General features: G+C 35.5%; 1 protein-coding gene across 5 annotated transcripts in view; it reads left to right on the plus strand.

The window, feature by feature from the left end:
- SENP6 (SUMO specific peptidase 6) overlaps positions 1–21,365 on the plus strand; it is a 110,629-nt gene that overhangs the window by 15,968 nt on the left and 73,296 nt on the right. For 4 of the 5 annotated variants that reach the window (XM_060114991.1, XM_060114988.1, XM_060114989.1 and 1 more), the window contains exons 2-5: positions 6,191–6,281; positions 8,468–8,528; positions 19,832–19,974; positions 20,974–21,069. In XM_060114991.1, the coding sequence (XP_059970974.1) occupies positions 6,191–6,281; positions 8,468–8,528; positions 19,832–19,974; positions 20,974–21,069 (391 nt within the window). Of the gene's footprint in view, positions 1–6,190; positions 6,282–8,467; positions 8,529–19,831; positions 19,975–20,973; positions 21,070–21,365 lie in introns of those variants that run through there. The other variant, XM_060114992.1, reaches the window with a different exon arrangement.

Genomic DNA, 21,365 nt, shown 5'->3' on the forward strand with positions numbered 1-21,365 from the left:
TTTGTGGTTGTCCCATGATCCTTGGGTGTTCTTTTGTTTTTTGTTTTTTCTTTCAGTCTTTGTTCTCTTTGCTGTTTAGTTTTGGAGGTTTCTACTGATATATATTCAAGTTCAGAGATTCTTTTCTCAGCTGTGTCTAGTCTACTAATAAGCTCATCAGAGACATTTTTCATTTCTGTTTCATGTTTATTATTTCTAGCATTTATTTTTGGTTCTTAGGATTTCCATCTTTCTGCTTATGTTGCATATCTGTTCTTGCATAGTTTAAATTCACAGCCTGATAATTCCAACATCCATGCCATGTCTGGTTTTGATGCTTGTCTTGTCTCATCGAATTGTGTTTTTTGCCTTTTCGTATGTCTTGTAATTTTTTTTCTTGATAGCTGGGTATTATATACTAGGTGAAAGGAACTGCAGTGAATAGGCTGTAAGGGAAGCATTCTGTAGTCCTGGGATTAGGACTATAGTCCTGGGATTAGGTCTCGGTCTTAAATTCGGTGAGCTTAGACCTCTGAACTGTGAAACTTACAAGTGTTTCTCAGTATTTTTCTCTCCTCTTAGGTGGGACAGGATGGCTAGAATGGGCTGGTGTTAGGTAGTTCCCTTTTCCCAGCTAGAGCTGGGTCCGTTAGGGTTTGATACAACGTCCTTCGGTTAGGCTCTGGGTAACTACTTAGCCCTGAGGGTAGTCCTTGGTGAGAACAGAGTGCTCTCTTGTGTTTCAGAATGGTTCCTTTTGCCCTCTCCATGATGGAAGCAGGGGTGGGGGGAGTTTTCTCCAATTTACTGTGAGAACCTGGTCAAGCTCCTGGAGGTAAAACTCACAAGAGTGGGCCACCTCTTATGACGGGGTCCCCCTGGAGTTTTTAACCCTCAGACTTGTAAGCACGGAACCTCCAGCAGTTTGTCCATTTACCGTTTAGGTTTTCCTGCCCTGGTCCTGGGTCTTGTGGTAGTTGTAGGACTAGTACAGAGAAGTTTCATAGGCCCTTCACTCATTTCCCCCAATATTGACATTTACCACAATTGCTTTATCATATTCTCCTTCTAACTGTATATGTTTATATACACCTACTTTTTTTTTCCCTGAACTGTTTGAAAGTAAATTTTAGGCATACTGCTCATTTACCCCTAAATACTTCATTATCCTACCCCTTTTTTTTTGGAACTATACATTCTCTTAAATTACTACAGTACAGTTATCAAAATCAGAAAATTAACATTGATATAATGCTATTATCTACAGACTTTATTTCAGTTTTTACTAGTTGACCTAAAATGTTCTTTATAGCAAAAGGAAGAAAAATTCTGGTTCAGGGTCCGATTTAGGATCACTTATTGCATTTATTACTTGTGTCTCTTTTGTCTCTTTAATCTGGAATAGTATTCCAGTCTTTCTTTGTCTTTCTTTACCTTGGCATGTTTAATGTACACTGGACAGTTATTTTGTAGTTTGGGTTTGTCTGATGTTTCCTCATGATTAGATTTAGGTTATGAGTTTTTATAAGGAATGCCTTGGTAGTGATCTTTTGTCCTATTACTGGTGAAATTAACTTTGATCATTTAGTGTTTGCCAGATTTCTCCACTGAAAGGCACTATTTTCCCCTTTGTAATTAATAAATATTTTGTGGGGAACTACTTTGAAGCAATATAAATGACATATTTCTCTTCAGATTTCATCCATTCGTTTTAGCTTCTTTCCATTTATTTATTAGTTTCAGCATTCCTTGATGATGCATCCCCGAATCGTTTTTTATTATAATGGTTTTGTTTTGTGAATTACACTCATAATTTTCAAATGTTAACTCTTGCTTTTAGAATAAACCCTACTTGATTGTAATATATTATTCTTTGTCTATCACTGGATTTGATTCACTAATATCTTATTTAGGGTTTCATATCTGTCTTCATGAGAGAGTGCTTGGTAATTTCCTTCCTTAAATGTCATTATCAGGTTTAGCATCAGGTATTCTGACTTCATAAAATGAGCTGCAAAGTGTTCCTTTTTTTTTTATTTTCTGGGAAAGTTTAGGTAAATTTGTTGCTATATTTTACAAGTTTGAAGGAAATTATGGGAGCAGCGTTCTGGGTCTGAGTTTCTCTTTACAGAAAGATTTATAATAATTCAGTTTCTTTTATTGACAGCAATGTTCGAAAACTTTTTTTCTTGTGTCAGTTTGGTAATATCTGTGCCCTCATAGGTGTTTAAGTTTGCTTTCTCTAGTCAACTAAGTCAGTTCCTCCCCATCCATCCAATTTTCACCTTTCGTCAGTTTAGTTACATCTCTCATCTGCTATTATCTTCTTTCTGGGTTCTCTTGTTCTTGTGGGTTTCTGCTTTTCCCCCCTCTTTGCATTGCTGTCATTTTACTGGAGGGGTATGGAGAAAAATGCATATATTTAATTTACGCTGCTTAACTGGGATCTCTCTTTAACCTTTGTATTTCCCTTCAGTTTTGTAAGTACAGTATAGTGGACATGATTTTCCATTCTGATTATACGAGTGTCAGCCATGGCAGGATACTGAAGTGTGTTGATAACTCAGGACTCTTGAGGGTGCAGAACTTTTGTCCTCAGTGAAAGTTGCCCCAAAATGTATGTTTTTAGAATTTGTTTGCTTTTTGTAATTTATTTTTTCTCATTGGCAGTTATCACTTTCATGAGGTTATTTTTCTTTCACCTATTAATTTATAACTTCTAATCTGTCAATTAGGAAATCCTGTGATTACACTTGTTAGAACTGTGTGTACAGAACCCTGCTTCTTTAGAGCGTACACAATATAAAATCTCTTGACTTTTCACTGCTTAGTGCCCTTTTTGGTTAACTTGCCTGACTCTCAGTGATGGATAGAGTCTTTACAGACTAGTAATCATCATAGTTTATTACCTTTTTCTGTGTTGGTAGCATAACTTAAACTTAACCCTGTCTTTTTTTAAAACACAGGTTCATTTTACATTTGATTTTTGAAAATTGGGGTGGGGGATAATTTTAGATTTATAGAGAAGTTTCAAAGATGTTAGAGAGAGTTTCTGTACACCACTTACCCATCTTCCCCTAAAGATAATCCCCTTAGATAATCGTAGTATGTTTGTCAAAAACTAGGAAATTAACATGGGCGTAACACTATAGCCTAAACTACAGACGTGACTTGGATTTCACTAGTTATTTCATTAATGTCCTTTTTCTTTTGCACAGTCCAGTCCAGGACACCACATTGCATTTGGTTGTCATGTCTCCTTAGTCCCCTCTGATCATGCCAGTTTCTTTATCTTCCCTTGTTTTTCATAACCTTGACAGTTTTAAAGAGTTCTGGTCAGGAATTTTGTAAAATGTTCCTCAATTTGGGTTTATCTGATGTGTTCTTGTGACTAAACTGGCATTGTGGGCTTTTGGGAAGAAGCCACAGAGCTGAAGTTGCATTTTCATCACATCATGTTAAGTATGCTATGAATAAGACATCACTTTTGATGTTAACTTTGATGATCACTTAGCTGAGATAGTGATTGGTGGGTTTCTCACTGTCAGTTTACTTTTTTCCTTTTTCTATAGTTGACTCTTTGGAAGTGAGTTACAAAGTTCAGCATATACTGAAGGGAAAGGGAATTAAGTTCCATCTCTTACAGGAGAGAGTTTGTACATGTATCATTTGGAATTCTGTAAGGAAGATGTGTCCCTTCTCCCCATTTATTTATTTGTTCAATTATTTATATCCATGTGGATTCATCAATATTTATTTTATTAAGGAGAATTATAATTCATACCATCATTTTTTTTTAAAAAAACGCCTTCTTCCTTTCTGGCCCTACATAATACTCCAGGCTTATCTTGTATTTTTCCTGCGTCATCTCTAGAATCAGTCCTTTTTCCTGGGAGCTCTGGCTCCTCGTATTGGAGAATGATTTCTAGAAAATAAGCTCTGTTTGTAGGTGTGCTTGTTGCTACTGGGGTATCACTGCTTCTGCACCTTCTGAGGACACACCCGTAGCTCTGTATACTAACCCATGGAGCAGCGTATCTATATTCGTTTCTGTATCTATTAATCTGTATGTGTATCAAATAAAAGTGGGTACTGATATCTCTGCCTCTAATCCAGCACCACTAGAACGAACAGTTCATTCTAGCTTTCCTCTCTTGTTTTTTTATAAGTTCTTTTTCTGAAAGGGAGGCACCTTGCTCCTATTATCTACTATTTATTTACTTATATTTACATTATACTTGTAAAGAAGTTTCAGATTTACTCATGATGACTTGTTTCCTCCTGTTTCATGATATTTTGGGTTGTGAACTCATTTTTTTTGGAAACTTTTTTTGAGGCATTGAAATTTTATTTTTTTTAGAGAAGATTTATATTTGATTCTGCTCGTCATTTAGAGGTTTTGGTGATTGTTTTTTTGCCTTTACAAACAGTTTTTTACTGTGGAAAAATATACATAACATAAAATTTACTGTTTTAACTGTTTATAAATGTACAAGCGTAGATTGGCATTAAGTACATCCATAATGTTGTGCAGCCATCACCACTATCCATTTCCAGAACTTTTTCATCATCCCAGACAAAAGCTCTGTACCCATTAAAAAATAACTCTGCATTCTCCTCTCTCTCCAGTCCCTGGTAACCTCTCTTCTGCTTGCTCTCTGCATTTGCCTATTCTAGTTACCTCATCTAAGTGGAATCATACAATATTTGTCCTTCTGTGCCGCTGCTGTACTCATTGTAATGTTTTCAAAGTTCATCCATATTGTAGCATGTGTCAGAGTTTCATTTCTTTATGGCTAAATAACACTCCTCTGTACGTGTGTGTGAACACAGCACATTTTGTTTATCCATTCATCTGTTGATGGATATTTGGGTTGTTTCACCTTCTGGCTCTTGTGAATAATGCTGCTGTGAACATTGGTGTACCAGTGTCAGAGTCCATGCTCTCAGTTATTTTGGGGTATATATCTAGAACTGGAATCACTGGGTCATAGGGTAATTCTGTGTTTAACTTTTTGAGGAACTGCCAAACATTTTCCATAGTGGCTGCACCATTTTATATTCCCACAAGCAATGCGTAACAGTTCCAATTTTTCCTCCTCCTCACCAACACTTATTATTTTCCATTAAAAAAAAGCAGCCATCCTAATGGGTGTGAAACAGTATCTCATTACAGTTTTGCTTTGCATTTCCTTAACATCAGGTGGTATTGGGCATCTTCTCCGTGAGACTGTTTTAATTATGGGCTTTTCTGGGCCACGTAGGTTATGAAGATTCTGGTACCAAACCTGAGGAGTTGTGAGCTGATGTTTAGGAATTCCCTAAACATGGGGTGGAGAGATACACTTTATTTGTCATTATTAGTTCACCCCCAAACCCAGAGCCAATGGCAAGATGTCATAATTATCCCTGTCTCTTCAGTGAGATCCTTTTTTCTCTCCTCCACCCCCACCCCAACCCCAGCCCAGTTCACCCAATTGGATTGTCACCCTTCAGGTCTTCTGGTCTATGATCTGACCTTTCATTTTACTGAGGCCCCAAACCTGGTCTTCCCAGCCTCTAGGCCTCAGGTTTTTGTCATGTGGCTCAAAAACAAATGCCAGCTTCAGAACGAACCTCATTTATTTCTCAGGTTCCCACTTTATAGCTGTTTATGGCTTCGGGGTATTTCAGGCATGCACTTAAAATGTTTCTTAAACTCATAGTGAGTGTGTTTGGTGTTCTGATCTGGAGAGTTATTTCTAACATTGAGTTCACCCTGATGCTAACACAGAAAACCTTGGTTTGTCTCTTTTCTGCTAAAAGGCAGAGATGACTGGCTGAGGTAAAGAAAAGGCTGGTGGTCTAGATTTATTTCTCATAAATAAGGCAAGCAAATTAACAGGTACTAGTTTCTAGAACCAGTGATTAAATATGGTGGAGATGCAGGGTTGATTTTTATGTATTTCATATTCATGTATCCCCATCCACATTTTTATTATATTTTACTGATTTGAGCTTTTTTTTCTGTAGCAAACTCACACATATGGATGAGTGTAAATTAGCAAAAACAGATTTTAATGTGTTCTTTTTCTCTTTAGAGGAAATAGTCAAAAGGCAAGCAAATTAAAAGAAAATCCTGACTAAGCAAAAAGTTTGGGAAATGCTCAAGTTTATTTTATATTGAATGGCTCTATTAATGAATACTTATCTGAGTTTGTTTTTATTTCAGCGTTGGCTAGATCAGAATCTAAAAAAGATGGAGGATTTAAAAGAAATTGGAGCTTTGATGGAGAAGAAAGTGAAGGAGATACAGATAAAGAGTAAGAATTTTTTTCCCCCTCAGATGTTTTATAAGAATGAAACTTTTCATTAGAAAAACAATTTTCTTCCATGGAAATATTTTTAAGAGTATGGTATTCTTAAGAAAACATTGAACTCTTTTACAGTAGTATTAAGGAAAGAAAAAGTAATTCTTTTATTGGTAGATAACTTTGTGGTTATATTTCTTCATCTTTTGAAATGTATAAATATGTGCATATAGTACATGTAACCTTATAATTAAAAGTTGACCATACTACAGGATTTCTATTAAAGGAATTGTTCTTTAAAAATAAAAAATAAAAAAATACGGCATTCTGTTCACGTAGTGATTTGAGAAGCCACCATTTATCAGGAGTAAATGAACTACGTTATGATTCCTGAAATTTGTAAGAAAGTTTAGTGTCTGTCTTTCCAGTTGTGACTCACCCTGCCCCCCACCACATTCATCTTAGATTGCTAACAGAGAAAGCAGAAACCCTGTAAATGATAAACACAGGTGTTGACCCAGACACACATTAAGCAAAGCGTTCATTACACTTTGTTAATGTACTTGGAATGACTGCTGTACATTTTTAAATAGTTTTAATAGAGCCCTTTGCATGTCATGAGATTTGTATTACAAATTTAGTTTGACTCTTAGTTTCTTAGTTGACTGATCTGGTTTTCTACTGGCCAGAACAAACAGCAAATTAAGAGACACACAAATATATACACTAAGATTCTACCAAAACTGCAAATATTTTTTAGAAATTTTACACACGAAGTCATTCAGAGTATATTAGCTAAATATTGTAGGTGCTTCACTTCTGTCTGGGCAACAGCTGCATTCATCATTACCACTTTATGTGCCTTCACCTATGAGATGTTGAACTGAAGTGAAGTTTTATTTGAAGAAGAGCTTTGAACTGGTAAGTTTCTCACTCGAAATTGGTATTTTATGATTTTCCTTCTTTCATTTCTTTTTATTTCTGATTATATTTTATAACAGACATTTGTTATTTATGTAGTTTTGAAGAATTGGAATTAAATCTGAAATTGAGTAGACCACTTTTAAACGTTAAAAAGTATCCCACCTTTTTTTTTTTTTTTTTTTTTTTTTTTTGCGGTATGCGGGCCTCTCACTGCTGTGGCCTCTCCCGTTGTGGAGCACAGGCTCCGGACGCGCAGGCTCAGGGGCCATGGCTCATGGGCCTAGCCGCTCCGCGGCATGCGGGATCCTCCCAGGCCAGGGCACGAACCCGTGTCCCCTGCGCCGGCAGCGGCAGGCGGACTCTCAACCACTGCGCCACGAGGGAAGCCCAGTATCCCACCTTTTAAGCATTTTTATAAAATGTTTGCAGGAGAGAATTTTTAGCATTAAAAAAGTTGGGATGTATACAAACAATAATGAAACAAACATTTTACATTTTTGTTATAAATAGCTAAGATTTTACTAAAAATAGCTTAACAGAATTGTCTTCAGAAGGGTGTATTTTGACTTTCTTTGTTAGAAGATTTGTCATGATTATATAAAAAAATGTGTCTTTTAAGGTGCTATCTATCCTGTATGTTTCACTTATGAATTGTACTCTGGTTTATCACTATGTTCAGATTAACATGAACTGTTAATAGGTATATCGGTTTTTTAGAATCAGACCAACGATTCTCAGTAAAGGGTTGATACTTCCCACAATGGTAGAGGTATAACTGTTTTATTGGGTTAATACCATGGCAGTTACTTTCTTTTCATTAACTAAAGTTTTCTTTCCAGTATGTTTCTTTCCCTCTGCTTTGTTTTTCAGCCCCTTTCCCCTAATTTAAAATACAAGACAGAAAGGGAAAATGAGTGACTATTTATGAAATCCATAGTTAAGAAAAGCAAAATTATGTGTTCATTAATGGCAGAGGTCAGGAAACAATGGCGCATGGGCGCAGGCTGGCCCATCCCTGGATTTTGTTATAGTTTTGTTGGAACACAGCCTCACATATAGTCTGTGGTTACTCTCATACTACAATGGCAAAGCAAAGTGGAGTAGTTGCTACCAAGACTGTATGGCCTGCAAAGTCTAAAATATTTACTGTCTGGCCCTTTACAGAAAAAGTTTCCTGATCTCTATATTAGGTGAGCACAGAGGCTAAACTTCTGAATTTAATGTATGGGTTGTAATTGTCACTTAAGGCTTTTTCCCCTTTATTTTCTATGTAGTGAGGCAAATCTACTCAGTGTAGATGAAGATGAGGATTCTGAAACCTCAAAAGGAAAAAAGGCAAGTGTTACTTTTTATTTATTTTTTAGGTTATATACTAAAACCTAAAGCTTTAAAAGAAGATTTGTATTTTTGATTGTAAGTCCCAACCACCCACTTTCCTACCCCAAAGGCAAATGGTATTCCCAGTTTCTTGTTTATCCCATCAGAAGTATTTTATTTATCACAAAGAAAACATATATTCTCGCCCCACCTTCTTTTTTATTTATTTATTGTTTTTGCGGTACGCGGGCCTCTCACTGTTGTGGCCTCTCCCGTTGTGGAGCACAGGCTCCGGACGCGCAGGCTCAGCGGCCATGGCTCACGGGCCCAACCGCTCTGCGGCATGTGGGATCTTCCTGGACCGGGGCACGAACCCGCGTCCCCTGCATCGGCAGGCGGACTCTCAACCACTGTGCCACTAGGGAAGCCCTTGCCCCACCTTCTTACTCTTTCACTGTTGGTATTATATTGTACACACTTTTCGTAATCTTACTTTGTAAAATTAATATATTTCAGAGACCAACCATAATAGTTCATTAAAATCACCCTCATTCTTTTCAGTAGGTTCATAGTGTTCCGTTGTATGATGTACTGTTATGGTCCAACACCACCATGTGGAAGGATCTTTATGGTGTTTATTATCAACTTTTTTTCCCCACCTAAAATAATGTTGAGTAAATTAGCCTCTATATGGGTTATTTTGCACATGTACAAGCATGTCTGCAGAATGAATTTCTAGAAGTAGAGCTGCTATGTCAGGACAGATTTCTAATTTCATTATACCTGATTTGCACTTTTACCAGCAATGTCTGAGCATGCCTGTTTCCCCTCACATTTCTAACAGTGTTATCCTTTTGGTATTTGCAATGAAACATAGTATCTCAATGTAGTCTTAATTTGCATTTCTTTTATTATGAGTGAGGTTGAACACCTCACTCATAATATGTGTAGTCCATTTATTTCCCTTTTGATAATTGTTACTTAATATCCTTTGCCCATTTTTCTATTTGGTCTTTAGAATATTACTGATTGATAGGAATTCTTTTTATATTGAGTTTGAGACCCACATTTTTTTTTTTTTTTTTTTTTTTGTGGTACGTGGGCCTCTCACTGTTGTGGCCTCTCCCATTGCGGAGCACAGGCTCCAGACGCGCAGGCTCAGCGGCCATGGCTCACAGGCCTAGCCGCTCCGCGGCATGTGGGATCTTCCTGGACCAGGGCACGAACCCGTGTCCCCTGCATCAGCAGGCGGACTCTCAACCACTGCGCCACCAGGGAAGCCCGAGACCCACATTTTTGACATCTCTGAAATCTAACTAGATGTAACTTACAATGATGGCATGACATAGTTTAGTTAAATTTTTTTTTTGCACATTAGTACATAGAATAATGCATCTTATAATGGTTTCTTAGATTTGACAACATATGGTATTTTGGAGAAACTGGCCCACTGCTGTGATACTAGTTACTAATTCTTAATTTTATTTTATTTTTAAACTATTTATTTATTTATTTTTGGCTGTGTCTGGTCTTAGTTGTGGCACGCAAGGTCTTTCATTGCAGCGCGAGGGCTTCTCTCTAGTTGTGGCACACGGGCTCCAGAGCACGCGGGCTCAGTGGTTGTGGCTCACGGGCTCAGTAGTTGTGGCGTGTGGGCTCCAGAGCATCTGGACCCCGTAGCTGCAGCACTCGGGCTTAGTTGCCCCGTGGCACGTGGGATCTTAGTTCCCCAACCAGGGATCGAACCTGTGTCCCCTGCATTGAAAGGCAGATTCTTAACCACTGGACCACCCAGGAAGTCCCCTACTAATATTTTAAACTAGTTTTTTTCACTAGTCTTTTGTCTTCACTTTCGGTGGTTATTGCGTTGGAGAAAAGATATTTTATGTTGTCAAATATAACACTTTATTTCTTCATAGCTTTTGGGTTTAGTGTCTTGGTTCCTAATGATGTTAACTTAGTTACTCACTTGCTTTGTCCTATTAGACAAATTAAGTATTTTCACAATACCAATACAAATATAATTACTAATAAAATGATTTAAAAATTTTTTCGTTTTATTTCCTTGTTGGTGTTGGTGGCATATCTCACTAGGTATATCCCACTAGAAATGTATATTTAAATTACTGTGTTTTAAAGTCACTTGAAATTAGTTTTTCCTGGTTTGTAATTCCACCAGCTGGGTGGCAGTTAGGTTTATTTATTTATTTATTTTAAGTCTGTTTTTTATTTTGAGGAATTGCTTTTTAACAAATGTTTTGGACTTAATTTGTTTTATAATTACGCAAAAGATGTTTTCATGGTTCCAAAGTGAAATCTACAAAAGAAATTTTATTCAGAGAAGTCTAGCTTTTGTCCTGATTCCCTCTCTCCCTTTCTCTTTAACCTGCGGGCAACTTGTTTCAAAAATTATATGGCTTAGCCTTCCATTGTTTTTGTTTATTCGTTTGGTTGTTTTTTAAATATTAGAATATACCCCCCTTCTTGGAGAAACTCACCACATTGTTTAGCACCTTGGTTCTTTTTTACTTGGTAATATAGTCTGTAAGGTGGCTCCACAGCGAGGTGTTTCGAGATCTTTATCATCTGTTTCATTGCTACATCGTACTCCAGTGAATGGATGTGCTATAGATATATAGATATTCAGCTGATGAGCAGAGGTTCTTCTCAGTCTTTCGCTGTTATAAATAAGTAGTGCTTTTTTCTTTTTCTTTTTCTTTCTTTTTTTTTTACCCTGTATGCGGGCCTCTCACTGTTGTGGCCTCTCCCGTTGTGGAGCACAGGCTCTGGATGCGCAGGCTCAGCGGCCATGGCTCACAGACCCAGCCACTTCGCGGCATGTGGGATCTTCCCGGACCGGGGCATGAACTCCTGTCCCCTGCATCGGCAGGTGGACTCTCAACCACTGCGCCACCAGGGAAGCCCAAGTAGTGCTTTAATAAAGCCTTGTGCTTACACCTTTTCACATCTTTACAGTGTATTTGTAGGATAGATTTCTAAAATTGCAGTTGCTATTTCAGGAGGTAGATTTACATGTGATTTTGCTAAATATTTCCAGATGCCTCATTCATAGGAATTAGCAGTAGCCATAACTGCTAGCAATGTATGAGAGTTTCTCTTCTAACTTTGGGGAGTATGTGGTCAAACTTGAATTTTTGCCAATCTGACATAGTACCCTCTTCACATATTTCCTGTACTTACAGTTGAATAGTATTTTAGAGACTTTTAAAGTTACTTTTTTCTCCCTGTCTTTGTGGTGGGTTTTTTTTTCCCCACAACATCTCTATTTTGACATAATTTCTGGAGTTTATAGAATTTAAAGTTTTTCTCTTAGTACTATAAAGTTTTTCTCTATAAGGCTACTCACACTGAAAAACTATAAGGTTTTTTACATTGCAGTTTTCTCTAGCTTTTATTTTAACATTTTGATTCCTTAGAGTGGGGCTATTTAGGTGTTCTTCAGGTGGACACAAATATAGTGAGCTTTGTAGGTAAAAGTAAAAGGTGTTTTTCATCATGATCTTCTGTGACATTGGTCTTTAACCTGAGGGGGGGTATTGCTTGCAGATGCCCTTTTTTTTAATGTTGATACTTTAAAGTAAAATAAAACTTACATGACACTTATGTATCCTTTGATCTCTAAAGATAATTCATTATTGATACTCAGCATCATCTATCTTAACAGTACATGTACAACATTGTAAGTCAACTATATTTCCATAAAAAAAACTTAAAGAAATACATGTACCATTTCCTCTTTAACAGTTAGAAATTTATATTGTTCCTTTTTCTCCTTAAATTCATATTTCTGTTCAGTCTTCCCACAAAATTTTAACATTATATGTGTATTTTAACTTCACATGATTTATTTTTATGCAATTGAAAATCTTTTAATTACTCTATCATACTGTATAGATATATATTCACTGAATAAAAAGATATACATTCACTGAAATTTAATATTAAATGATCTTGTCACTAAAAGTTCCAAGTATTAATTTCTTTTGCTGGATTGAGTTATCTTTATAATTACTAATAAACATGTAATTTATAATTATTAAACCTATTGTATAGAATTATATTGGAAATGTATTTCTTAAAGTGATGGTGTTGATGTTTTCCTTCCTTATTCATTTAGTTCATGTATCCATAAATAAATGTTATTTATTGGTCTAATAAAACTTTCAACAGTGATTTTCTTTTTAAACTTTTTTTAGATATAAGTGCTGAGAAATCTTGGTCATATAATAAATAGATGGATATAGAAGGAGTTTTGCTATAGCATTATCATTCAGTTCTTTCCTTGTGAATTAAATGGCAGGAAAATCACCTAGCAATGTAATAAAAGTTTAAAAGTTAAAAATAATTTGTAATCCAGCCTTTAGATTTATTGTCTTTCTGAATTTTGGGGAAATATACTGAAAAAGCTTTATCAAGACTTAATGATTGGCTAGTAGTTATACTTGTTACTTTTAAATTCCTTATAGATTCCTATTTTTTAACCAGATAATCTCAGAAATAATTGGAAAAATTAAAATCTTGTTAATTTTTAATTGCTTTTGCCAATTCTTTTTCGTAAAAATACTTTTGTAAAATATTTTGGGTTTTTTGTATATTTTCTTTAAAAGAAGTGCATATTTAACTCTTTTGATCTATGGAAAATGTCTACATATAACTTACTTGACAAGGCCAATCCATAGTACAGCCAGTCAATTAAATCAAATGTATTATTTATCTATAATAAATAGTGGTTTTTTTCTGTTTTTATTTCATATATACATGTTAATCTGCATCTTCATGATGACATTTCACTTTAGAATTCTAGGCAAAAAAATGCAGCCTTGGTTTTGACCTAAGTTTTTTTACCTGGTTGTAATAAAGGCATGCAAATTTAAGGGTTTGTTGTTTTTGTTTTTGTTTTTTTAATGCTTTCTTTGAGTTGTTTTCACATGATTTGTTCCTTGGGGCAGTGCTTTTCTTGATAATAACTGGAGTAGACGATACAAAGTCATTGAATGCAAATTTTCATTACTTTTGCTTTTCCATTTTGCATTATTGTTGTATTAAGAAAATCTTAATTTGGTCCAGAACACCCAGTTTCTAACCTGTGGTTCACTTTTAACAGAAATATATATAAAACAGGGAAAGATATGAAGCCCTACTACTATTTCATGTACCAAAAGAGATTCCAGATACTATTATGTCAAATTGTTCCTTTCAGGAGTATTTTAGACTCTAGTACAATAAATGAGAATTATGTCTTTTGTAAAGTGGAAAAAGGTTTAGTGTGAAAGTGAAGATAGGAAAGGAGATATTATATGTACCTTTTCTACAGATGGGTTTTAAAGTAAATCAATTTAAGAAAGTGTTAAAGTGGAGATTGAGGATTTAGGAACTGATTTTCTTAAAATTATCCATACCCATTTGTCCCTTAGAAAGTCTTTGTGTATCCCAGGGTTTTAAATATCCCTGGATTTTTAATGGCTTGTGAGTAATATGTAGGTCCATATGGAACATTGATTTAAACTAATATAGTCCCTTTTTTGCATTCAAAAATGGGCATGGAATTAGGAGAAAGCCTTTATTTTTGTTCAGAGTGTCTTAGTGTTCCCTTTCTCTTCCACAGAATAATCTCTTTGCCTTTGGATTTCTGCAGTTTCATTATGCCTCTTTATATAAAGGATGCATATCTTTTATTAATTCTAAAAAATTTTAGTTATTATCTCTGTGAATATTGCCTTTCCTCATTTTTTCTGGAACTAATTTTTATTAGATATAATAAGGCCATCATTTTTTCCATGTCCTACGTATATTTTACATGAAAAAGAAGAAAAGAAAGGATAAAGAGCAAAGAAAGAAATCATGCCTGTACCATATCCTACATGGTTTCCTCAGCTTTGTCTTCCAGTTCACTAACTTATCTTCAGCTGTATCTAATATGCAATTTAATCTATCCATTCTTTTTTTTAAAATTTCAGTGACATCATTTGTAGAACTTCTGTTGGTTCTCTTTCAAAATTTTGTGTTTTTCATAGTGTCTAGTTCTTTCTGTACTGTTTCAGTCTCCATTTTGTTTTTAAGAATTTCAGTGCCTTTAATTTATGTTTTTAATGTCTCTATTCATTTAATAGATTCTTTTAGGTTATCTTATTTTCTTATTTTAGGTGCTAAATTTCCTGACTACTTTTTTGTTTTAGTTAAGTTGGCTTTGTGATGTGTGATAAGTTTGGGTGGAAGGTACCACATGTTGATAACTTTTGTACATTTAGCAGTCCCAATGAGATACACATTCATTCAGCAAATATGTATTGAGCACAGTGTTCTAGATGATAGAGAGCAAAACAGACAAGTTTCTTATTTCTATGGAGCTTATATTTTGGTAACTGGCTGTTTATTAGTTATTTATTAGTTATTAATGATTAATGTTAAAACATAAGGGTTGACAAACCAACGCTCACAGGCCAAATCTGGCCCACAACCTATGGTCTATGAACGAGAATAGTTTTAACATTTTTTAAATGGTTGAAAAAAATCAAAAGAATACTGTTTTGTGACATGTGAAGATTATATGAAGTTCAAATCTTTATCCATAAATATTTATCAGAAAACAACTGTGCTTATTTGTTCATGTATTGTCTATGACTGCTTTTGTACTATAAGAACAGATTTGTTTCAGCAGAGACTGTGTGACCCACAAAGACTAAAATATTTGCTGTCTGGCCCTTTACAGAGAAAGTTTGCTGACCCCTGTATCATTGTTTATACTGTGTAAATATTTTCTGTACAGATTGATATCCAGTTGAGGGCAGCATAGCATTTTTGGATGGCTGGTATATTAGAGTAGTTAGGCAGAATATCAGATTTTAGGTCTGCTTGCAACTGTCTACTCTATAGGATGGTTGTGAGAATTATGAGAACATGCAATCCACCTAGTACTTGGCACTAGCAAATCTTCCATAAATAACAGTGTTACTGAACCTTTGTAAGCTGGTTTTCCTTTTCAAATAATGATGTGTTTATAGTTGCTTTTCTGACATCAGTTAAGGCCCATGTTTATAGTTTTATAATCATGTGATTGTTTTGTGCTAATCCATTTGTCCACAGGAGTTCTCCTCATGTTGTGCTTGCATTAGCTAGAAAACTCTGTTAGGCTGCTAAAGAAGGGATTGGAGGGGAAGGAAAATTAAAGTTTTTCAGGGGCCTTTAGACTGAATATATCATCTTCTCTTTAGTAGTAGTAGTGCTCTAATCTGTGACTTAGCCATAAAGCATTCAATTTTTACTTGTTTACACCTTATTTCTCCCAATAATTTGATGTAGATTACCAAGAGCACAAATAAAATGAGAGAAAATAAAAATTACTAATTACGTAAAGAGACGTAGATGTGCCACACATCTAATATAATTTATATGTTGTATTTTAATTCAACAGGTATCTCTAAATTTTCTTACACCTGGAATTATGTCCTATAGGTTTATGACTGTGTGAGAGGAGAATCTTTTACAAATGTACATTCTGTGATTCTTCTGTGGAGTGATATTCTCCCCCACCACCCCAGCTACTTTCTAAGTATAACAAATAGTAAGGAACCTTTCCTGAGGGAATTTGACAATACAGGAAAAGTTTTTCATGAGATATCTGCAAACCCAGAAGTACTGGTTGTCTTATTGCTGACTGAAGTGCGTGTAGCTTTTGATAGTACTCTAGGGCAGCAGAACTGGGAAATTTAAGAATTTGCCTTATGCAAATCTTGCTCGATTGATGGGCTTGGGGTTGTCTATTGCTATGCCTAAATGCTTTCTTAAAAAGAAAATTTGGAAATGTTTAAGCACTTGATCAGAAATATGTTTAATTAGCTGAATTATATGCCTATATATTGGGTGAGATAATTTTGGCTTAACCAGTTCTTAAGAGGAAGGATTAGCTTTCTACATTTATGTAAAGGAATTTTTAGCGCAGTTCCTTTGATTATTAGATTTTCTGTATCCTAATGATTTTGAGTGTTATCTGGAAAAACATAGTTTGGTTTTGCCTCTTGTTAAGAATTTATATGTCTACAAATAATACTATAAAAATTCCTTATACAGTGTAGTATGGGAAAGCATAGGCTTTGGAGTCAGGTCAGTACTTTGTTCAAATCCTTTTAACTAGTTTGGACAAGTTACTTTGCTTTTTAAGCTCAAGGATCTTTAATAGCATAGGGGTAGAGTTTCAGTAAAGTTTAAGGTGGTATATGATGGAGAGATTTTGTTGGAGAAGGATACTTAAAGTGGCAAATTTGAGCATGTTAATCCTGTCACTCAGTAGCCTCAAGTAATTGACCTGATACTTTAGGTGCAGTTTCTGAATCCCAATCTGAAGAACTACTGAAATGTATAAAATATGGAGATTAAATGAGATATTGAATATAAAGTAATTAGCATAATGCCTATCCATAGTAAGCACTCAAATATTAGTTGTAATTATCTATATACAGAGGACTTAAATTATATGGTTAGTCTTTCATGGAAACTTTTGCTTCCCAGATTCTTTTTTTTTTTTTTTTTTTAATTATTTATTTATTTAATTTTGGCTGCGTTGGGTCTTTGTTGCGGTGCCTGGGCTTCTCACTGCGGTGGCTTCTCTAGTTGCAGAGCACGGGCTCTAGGCGCACGGGCTTCAGTAGTTGTGGCTCGGGCTCTAGAGCGCAGGCTCAGTAGTTGTGGTGCACGGGCTTACTTGGTCCGCGGCATGTGGGATCTTCCCAGACCGGGGCTCGAACCCCGTGTCCCCTGCGTCGGCAGATGGATTCCTAACCACTGCTGCCACCAGGGAAGTCCCGCTTTCCAGATTCTTAACAGGACATGTATCAAAACCACGCGCAGCACTGGCTCTCCACTGTTAGTGTACAACAGAATCACCTGGAAGGTTTGATAAAACAGATTGCTGGACCTGACTCCCACAGTTTCTGGTTCAGGAGTTCTGGAGTGGGGGCTGATAATCTGCATTTTAAAGTGTTCTAGGTAATGCTGATGCTGCTCCTTTAGGGAACCACACTGAGAACCATTGACTTAGGGCATTTTTGCAAAATAACAAGGAATAGGCCAAAGTCACAGTGACTGGATGTCCTAAAATTTCATATCAATGTAGCTTAATGACCAATTGTTTATGATAAAATAATTTATGGACTTTCTAATTGAGGGTATCTGTGTTTCTACTTGAGTGGGAATTAATAATTCCTGAAATCCTACCTATTTGTCTGTTCCAGAGCTAGGCAGTTTGTATATAGCTTTGTTGATGCATAAAATAACCTCGTGATTATAAGGAAAGTCACCTGGCTAGGAGACAATTCTGTTTGATTCCTGAGTTCTCTTTCTACAATAACACTATGTTTCTGTGAAAAAGGGTTACCAAATGCAGAAGTGATTGTATTCTCTTTCTGATGGAAATGAAATAGTGTGATAACCCCTTTTATCTTTATCCCCTATAGTTCTGTTCCTGTTATCAGTTGTTTCTCTTGGTTTTGATCACATTGTCATCTTTATGAGCTTGCTTATGATTGGTAGATATTGCATATGAAAAATCACAGAGATAATTTGAGGCCTAGGATAATATCCCCTTCCTGTAGGGATAACGTTTACTTTTGGCTAGTGACCAGGAGGAGCATTAGCAGTCTCACATCACCTTGATCCAGTGGCTCTCCAAACGTAGTTCCCTTTTTAGCAGTATCTGCATCACCTGGGGACCTGTTAGAAATGCATATTCTCAGGCTCATCCCAAACCTCCTCAATCAGAGTAAACTGTAAGGGTTGGACACAGCAATTTGTTTTAACAAACCATCCAGGTAATTCTGGATTTACTCGAAAATTGGAGAACTGACTTAATTGAGTTGGAGGTTGAGATGAATGGAAGCTGGATTTATAGTTGTAATTCACCCTTATTCATAGGCTATATCCTCATTCAGATTTTGAGGTGTTTATGAGGCAGTCCATACTTGGTGGATGTTGAACTCTGCTTTTGTCTCCCCAGTTCTCTGAGTCTTCTGGGAGTTCAGCTTAGCTTCTCAGCCTCTCATCTTCTGCAACTCCAGAAGTTGCATCTTCTGGAGACAACAGGTGCCTCAGAGAAAAATATGAATCTGGGCTCAGATCTCTGAGTTTCTTGTCCCTGATCTTAATTCTTAATTCTTCACTGCCTTGGTAGCTCTCAGGTGCTTCAAACAGATTTTCTTTTTTTAAGAAAATTTCTATTTTGTCCAGCTTTTCTGGTTTTCAGAGAGTAGAGGGAAGATTGAGCTGCATTATCTAATCTGCCATCACCATAAATGAAGGAGTCCAAAGTACATGGCTGTAAAAGATTTAGAAGTAAAAAAAGGTCTCAAGATGACAAGCAGCATTTTCAAAATACAGCTTTTTGGAGTTTTGTGATACAGACATGCCTAAAAACAAGAATGGTGCTGGCACAGTGAGCTCTTCTCAGGAAGACATTTTTTGTGGGAGATATTTTTTTTTAGGGAACTGTTAGGTTTCTGTGGGGATAATTGGTGGGGCTAAAAGCCAAGTTATTATCTTCTTATGACTACATTTTCTTGTAAAAGAGTAAAAAATAAAATATTAGACTGCTGTTTCAAAACTAAAAGTAGGTAAGAATGATTTTTAAAATGTTGTTTTGGGTAAATTATCACTAAGAACTGAGGACTTTTGTCTTAAAGAATCTGAAAACAGCTTTTAAATGTCTTGTGCAAAGAATGTAATAAAACTAGGTTTCTTTGTTGAGAAGAACTTCTCAAGGAATGAGCCATCCTGTTGTCATACTGTAATCTCTGCAAAGTGATTGTTATTGATGTTTGTATTATTATTTTCAAGTATGAAAATATGAAGACATTATCTCGGTTTCTGTGTTTATATAGAAACTTTGATGCTAAAGCCCAAGTCCTTGTACAATGACAACTTACTGCCATATTTGGCTGTATTGTCCTACAGGTAGCATCAAGGCCTGTTAAGCAGGGGAAATGTTTATTTTTTGCTTTCAGCAAAGAGCTATCTTAAGATCCTCTACCTTATCCCTTCTGTTTTTCTCTTTTAATTTCTTGGCTGATATTGAAATGAAAAGGAAATAATATGATCAACACCCATGTTCCTACATATTTATGTTGTCCTTAAGGGGAAAAAAAAAGTATTACAGTTGAATTACTCTTAGATCTGTGCCGCTGCCACCCTTCTCCCCATCCCCAACATCTGGTACATTTTTATCACTTTTTTAATAAATGGGTTTTCAAATAATTGTTGATAAATTATCTTATTATGTTGTTTATTGACTTTAACATTTATGGTTTTTACAGTTAAATCGTCAGTCTGAAATTGTTGCTACTAGTCCTGGTGATCCCTGGAAGACATGTGCAAAACGAAGCAGGAGTGAAAGCTTAAAACCTTTGAAAGGCAACCCAATTGGACTTAACATGTTGAGCAACAATAAGAAATCGAGGTATAGGCACTTCGCCACACATTCCTACAGAAAAGATAAAGAGTTTGACACCAAAAACTAATTGGCCACTCCAACTTACACCTTTTCTTTTCATTTTGTCAGTAGAGCTAATCCTACACACTGGGCATCTTTGCTTTGAATCTTGGGAATAGGATTGATTGCAGTGATTTCTTGGTTTGGAATAAAAATATTGAAAGAAAAATTTCAGTAGACTAAGATTTCATAAGATGAGCTTGCTTTCATGAAGTTAGCAAAATCTTGGTTATAATATTAGAGGTAGGTCATGTCTCCTTTAGGGAATACTTACCAGGATTATCTCAATGAGGGACTCTTTTTTTTTTTTTTTTAAGATTTCTTAATTCCCCTTCTCTTCTAGATATAACTCATCTTTCCTAGTGGTTGTCATAGTGAACCACTATTACTGATACAATTGGACTGTTACATATCCCAGAAATAGGGTTGAAGTCACTATTTTATTTCTACTTTGTCAATTTATAGACAAGTGAGGTACATAAAGGCTAAATAATTTTCAAGTCAGTGGTAGCATCGAAAGTAGAATTTAGCGCTTTTGATTTTTTTTTATAATTAACATTTCGTATTATTTTGGCATATAAGAAAACTTTTGTATACTCATAGTACATAGTTTGTATACTCATAGTACATAGATAGTCTTAAACAGAGAGTAAGAAGAGGAAATATATCGGGATTAATTTACAGGAATTCTTACAGTAGGAAACATTTATTTAGGACTCCTGATGTCGGTTCTAGTGTTCTACTCTTTATCTTCTTTCATGAACTGGATTGGAAGCATTTCAGAGACAAATTCAGAAAGTGGAAAACTAACGGATAATGTAACATGGTCAATGGGTTTACGTCTAAAAAATTTTCTTTAAGTGTTACAGGATTTTGTGTGTGAATGCTTAGATTTTAAAGGGTTTATTTTGCATAAGTGCGTAATTTTTCCCTGTTTAAATTATTCTTTGTTTCTTGACTCCGCAGTGAAAATACACAAAATGCATCATTATGTTCTGGAACTGTAAGACGTTTTCCTCATGCTAATGCACAGATAGCAATAGTAAAAACAGCAGCCCAAAGGTAAGGATTCTGATTGCCTTTGTTTAGTATATATACACCATCCTCTTTAACAGGAGTTTTTCGCTGCCTTTTTTTTTTTTTTTTTAACTTTTTTTCCCTTACTTTGTGGAACTTTACTATGTTTCCATTGTCTCTAAAGAGATATTCATGTTTCTGAAATAATTCATGTCCTAGAATTTTTTTATTTTATATCTGCTTTTGAGTAAATCACATTCTGTAAATAGAGACATTTTAAGTAAAAGCTATTCTATTGCATTATGTTTCTGTTAAATTAAGCTGATTTTTACAACATTTGA

Source organism: Mesoplodon densirostris, chromosome 12 (assembly GCF_025265405.1).
Source record: "Mesoplodon densirostris isolate mMesDen1 chromosome 12, mMesDen1 primary haplotype, whole genome shotgun sequence".
NCBI lineage: Eukaryota > Metazoa > Chordata > Mammalia > Artiodactyla > Ziphiidae > Mesoplodon > Mesoplodon densirostris.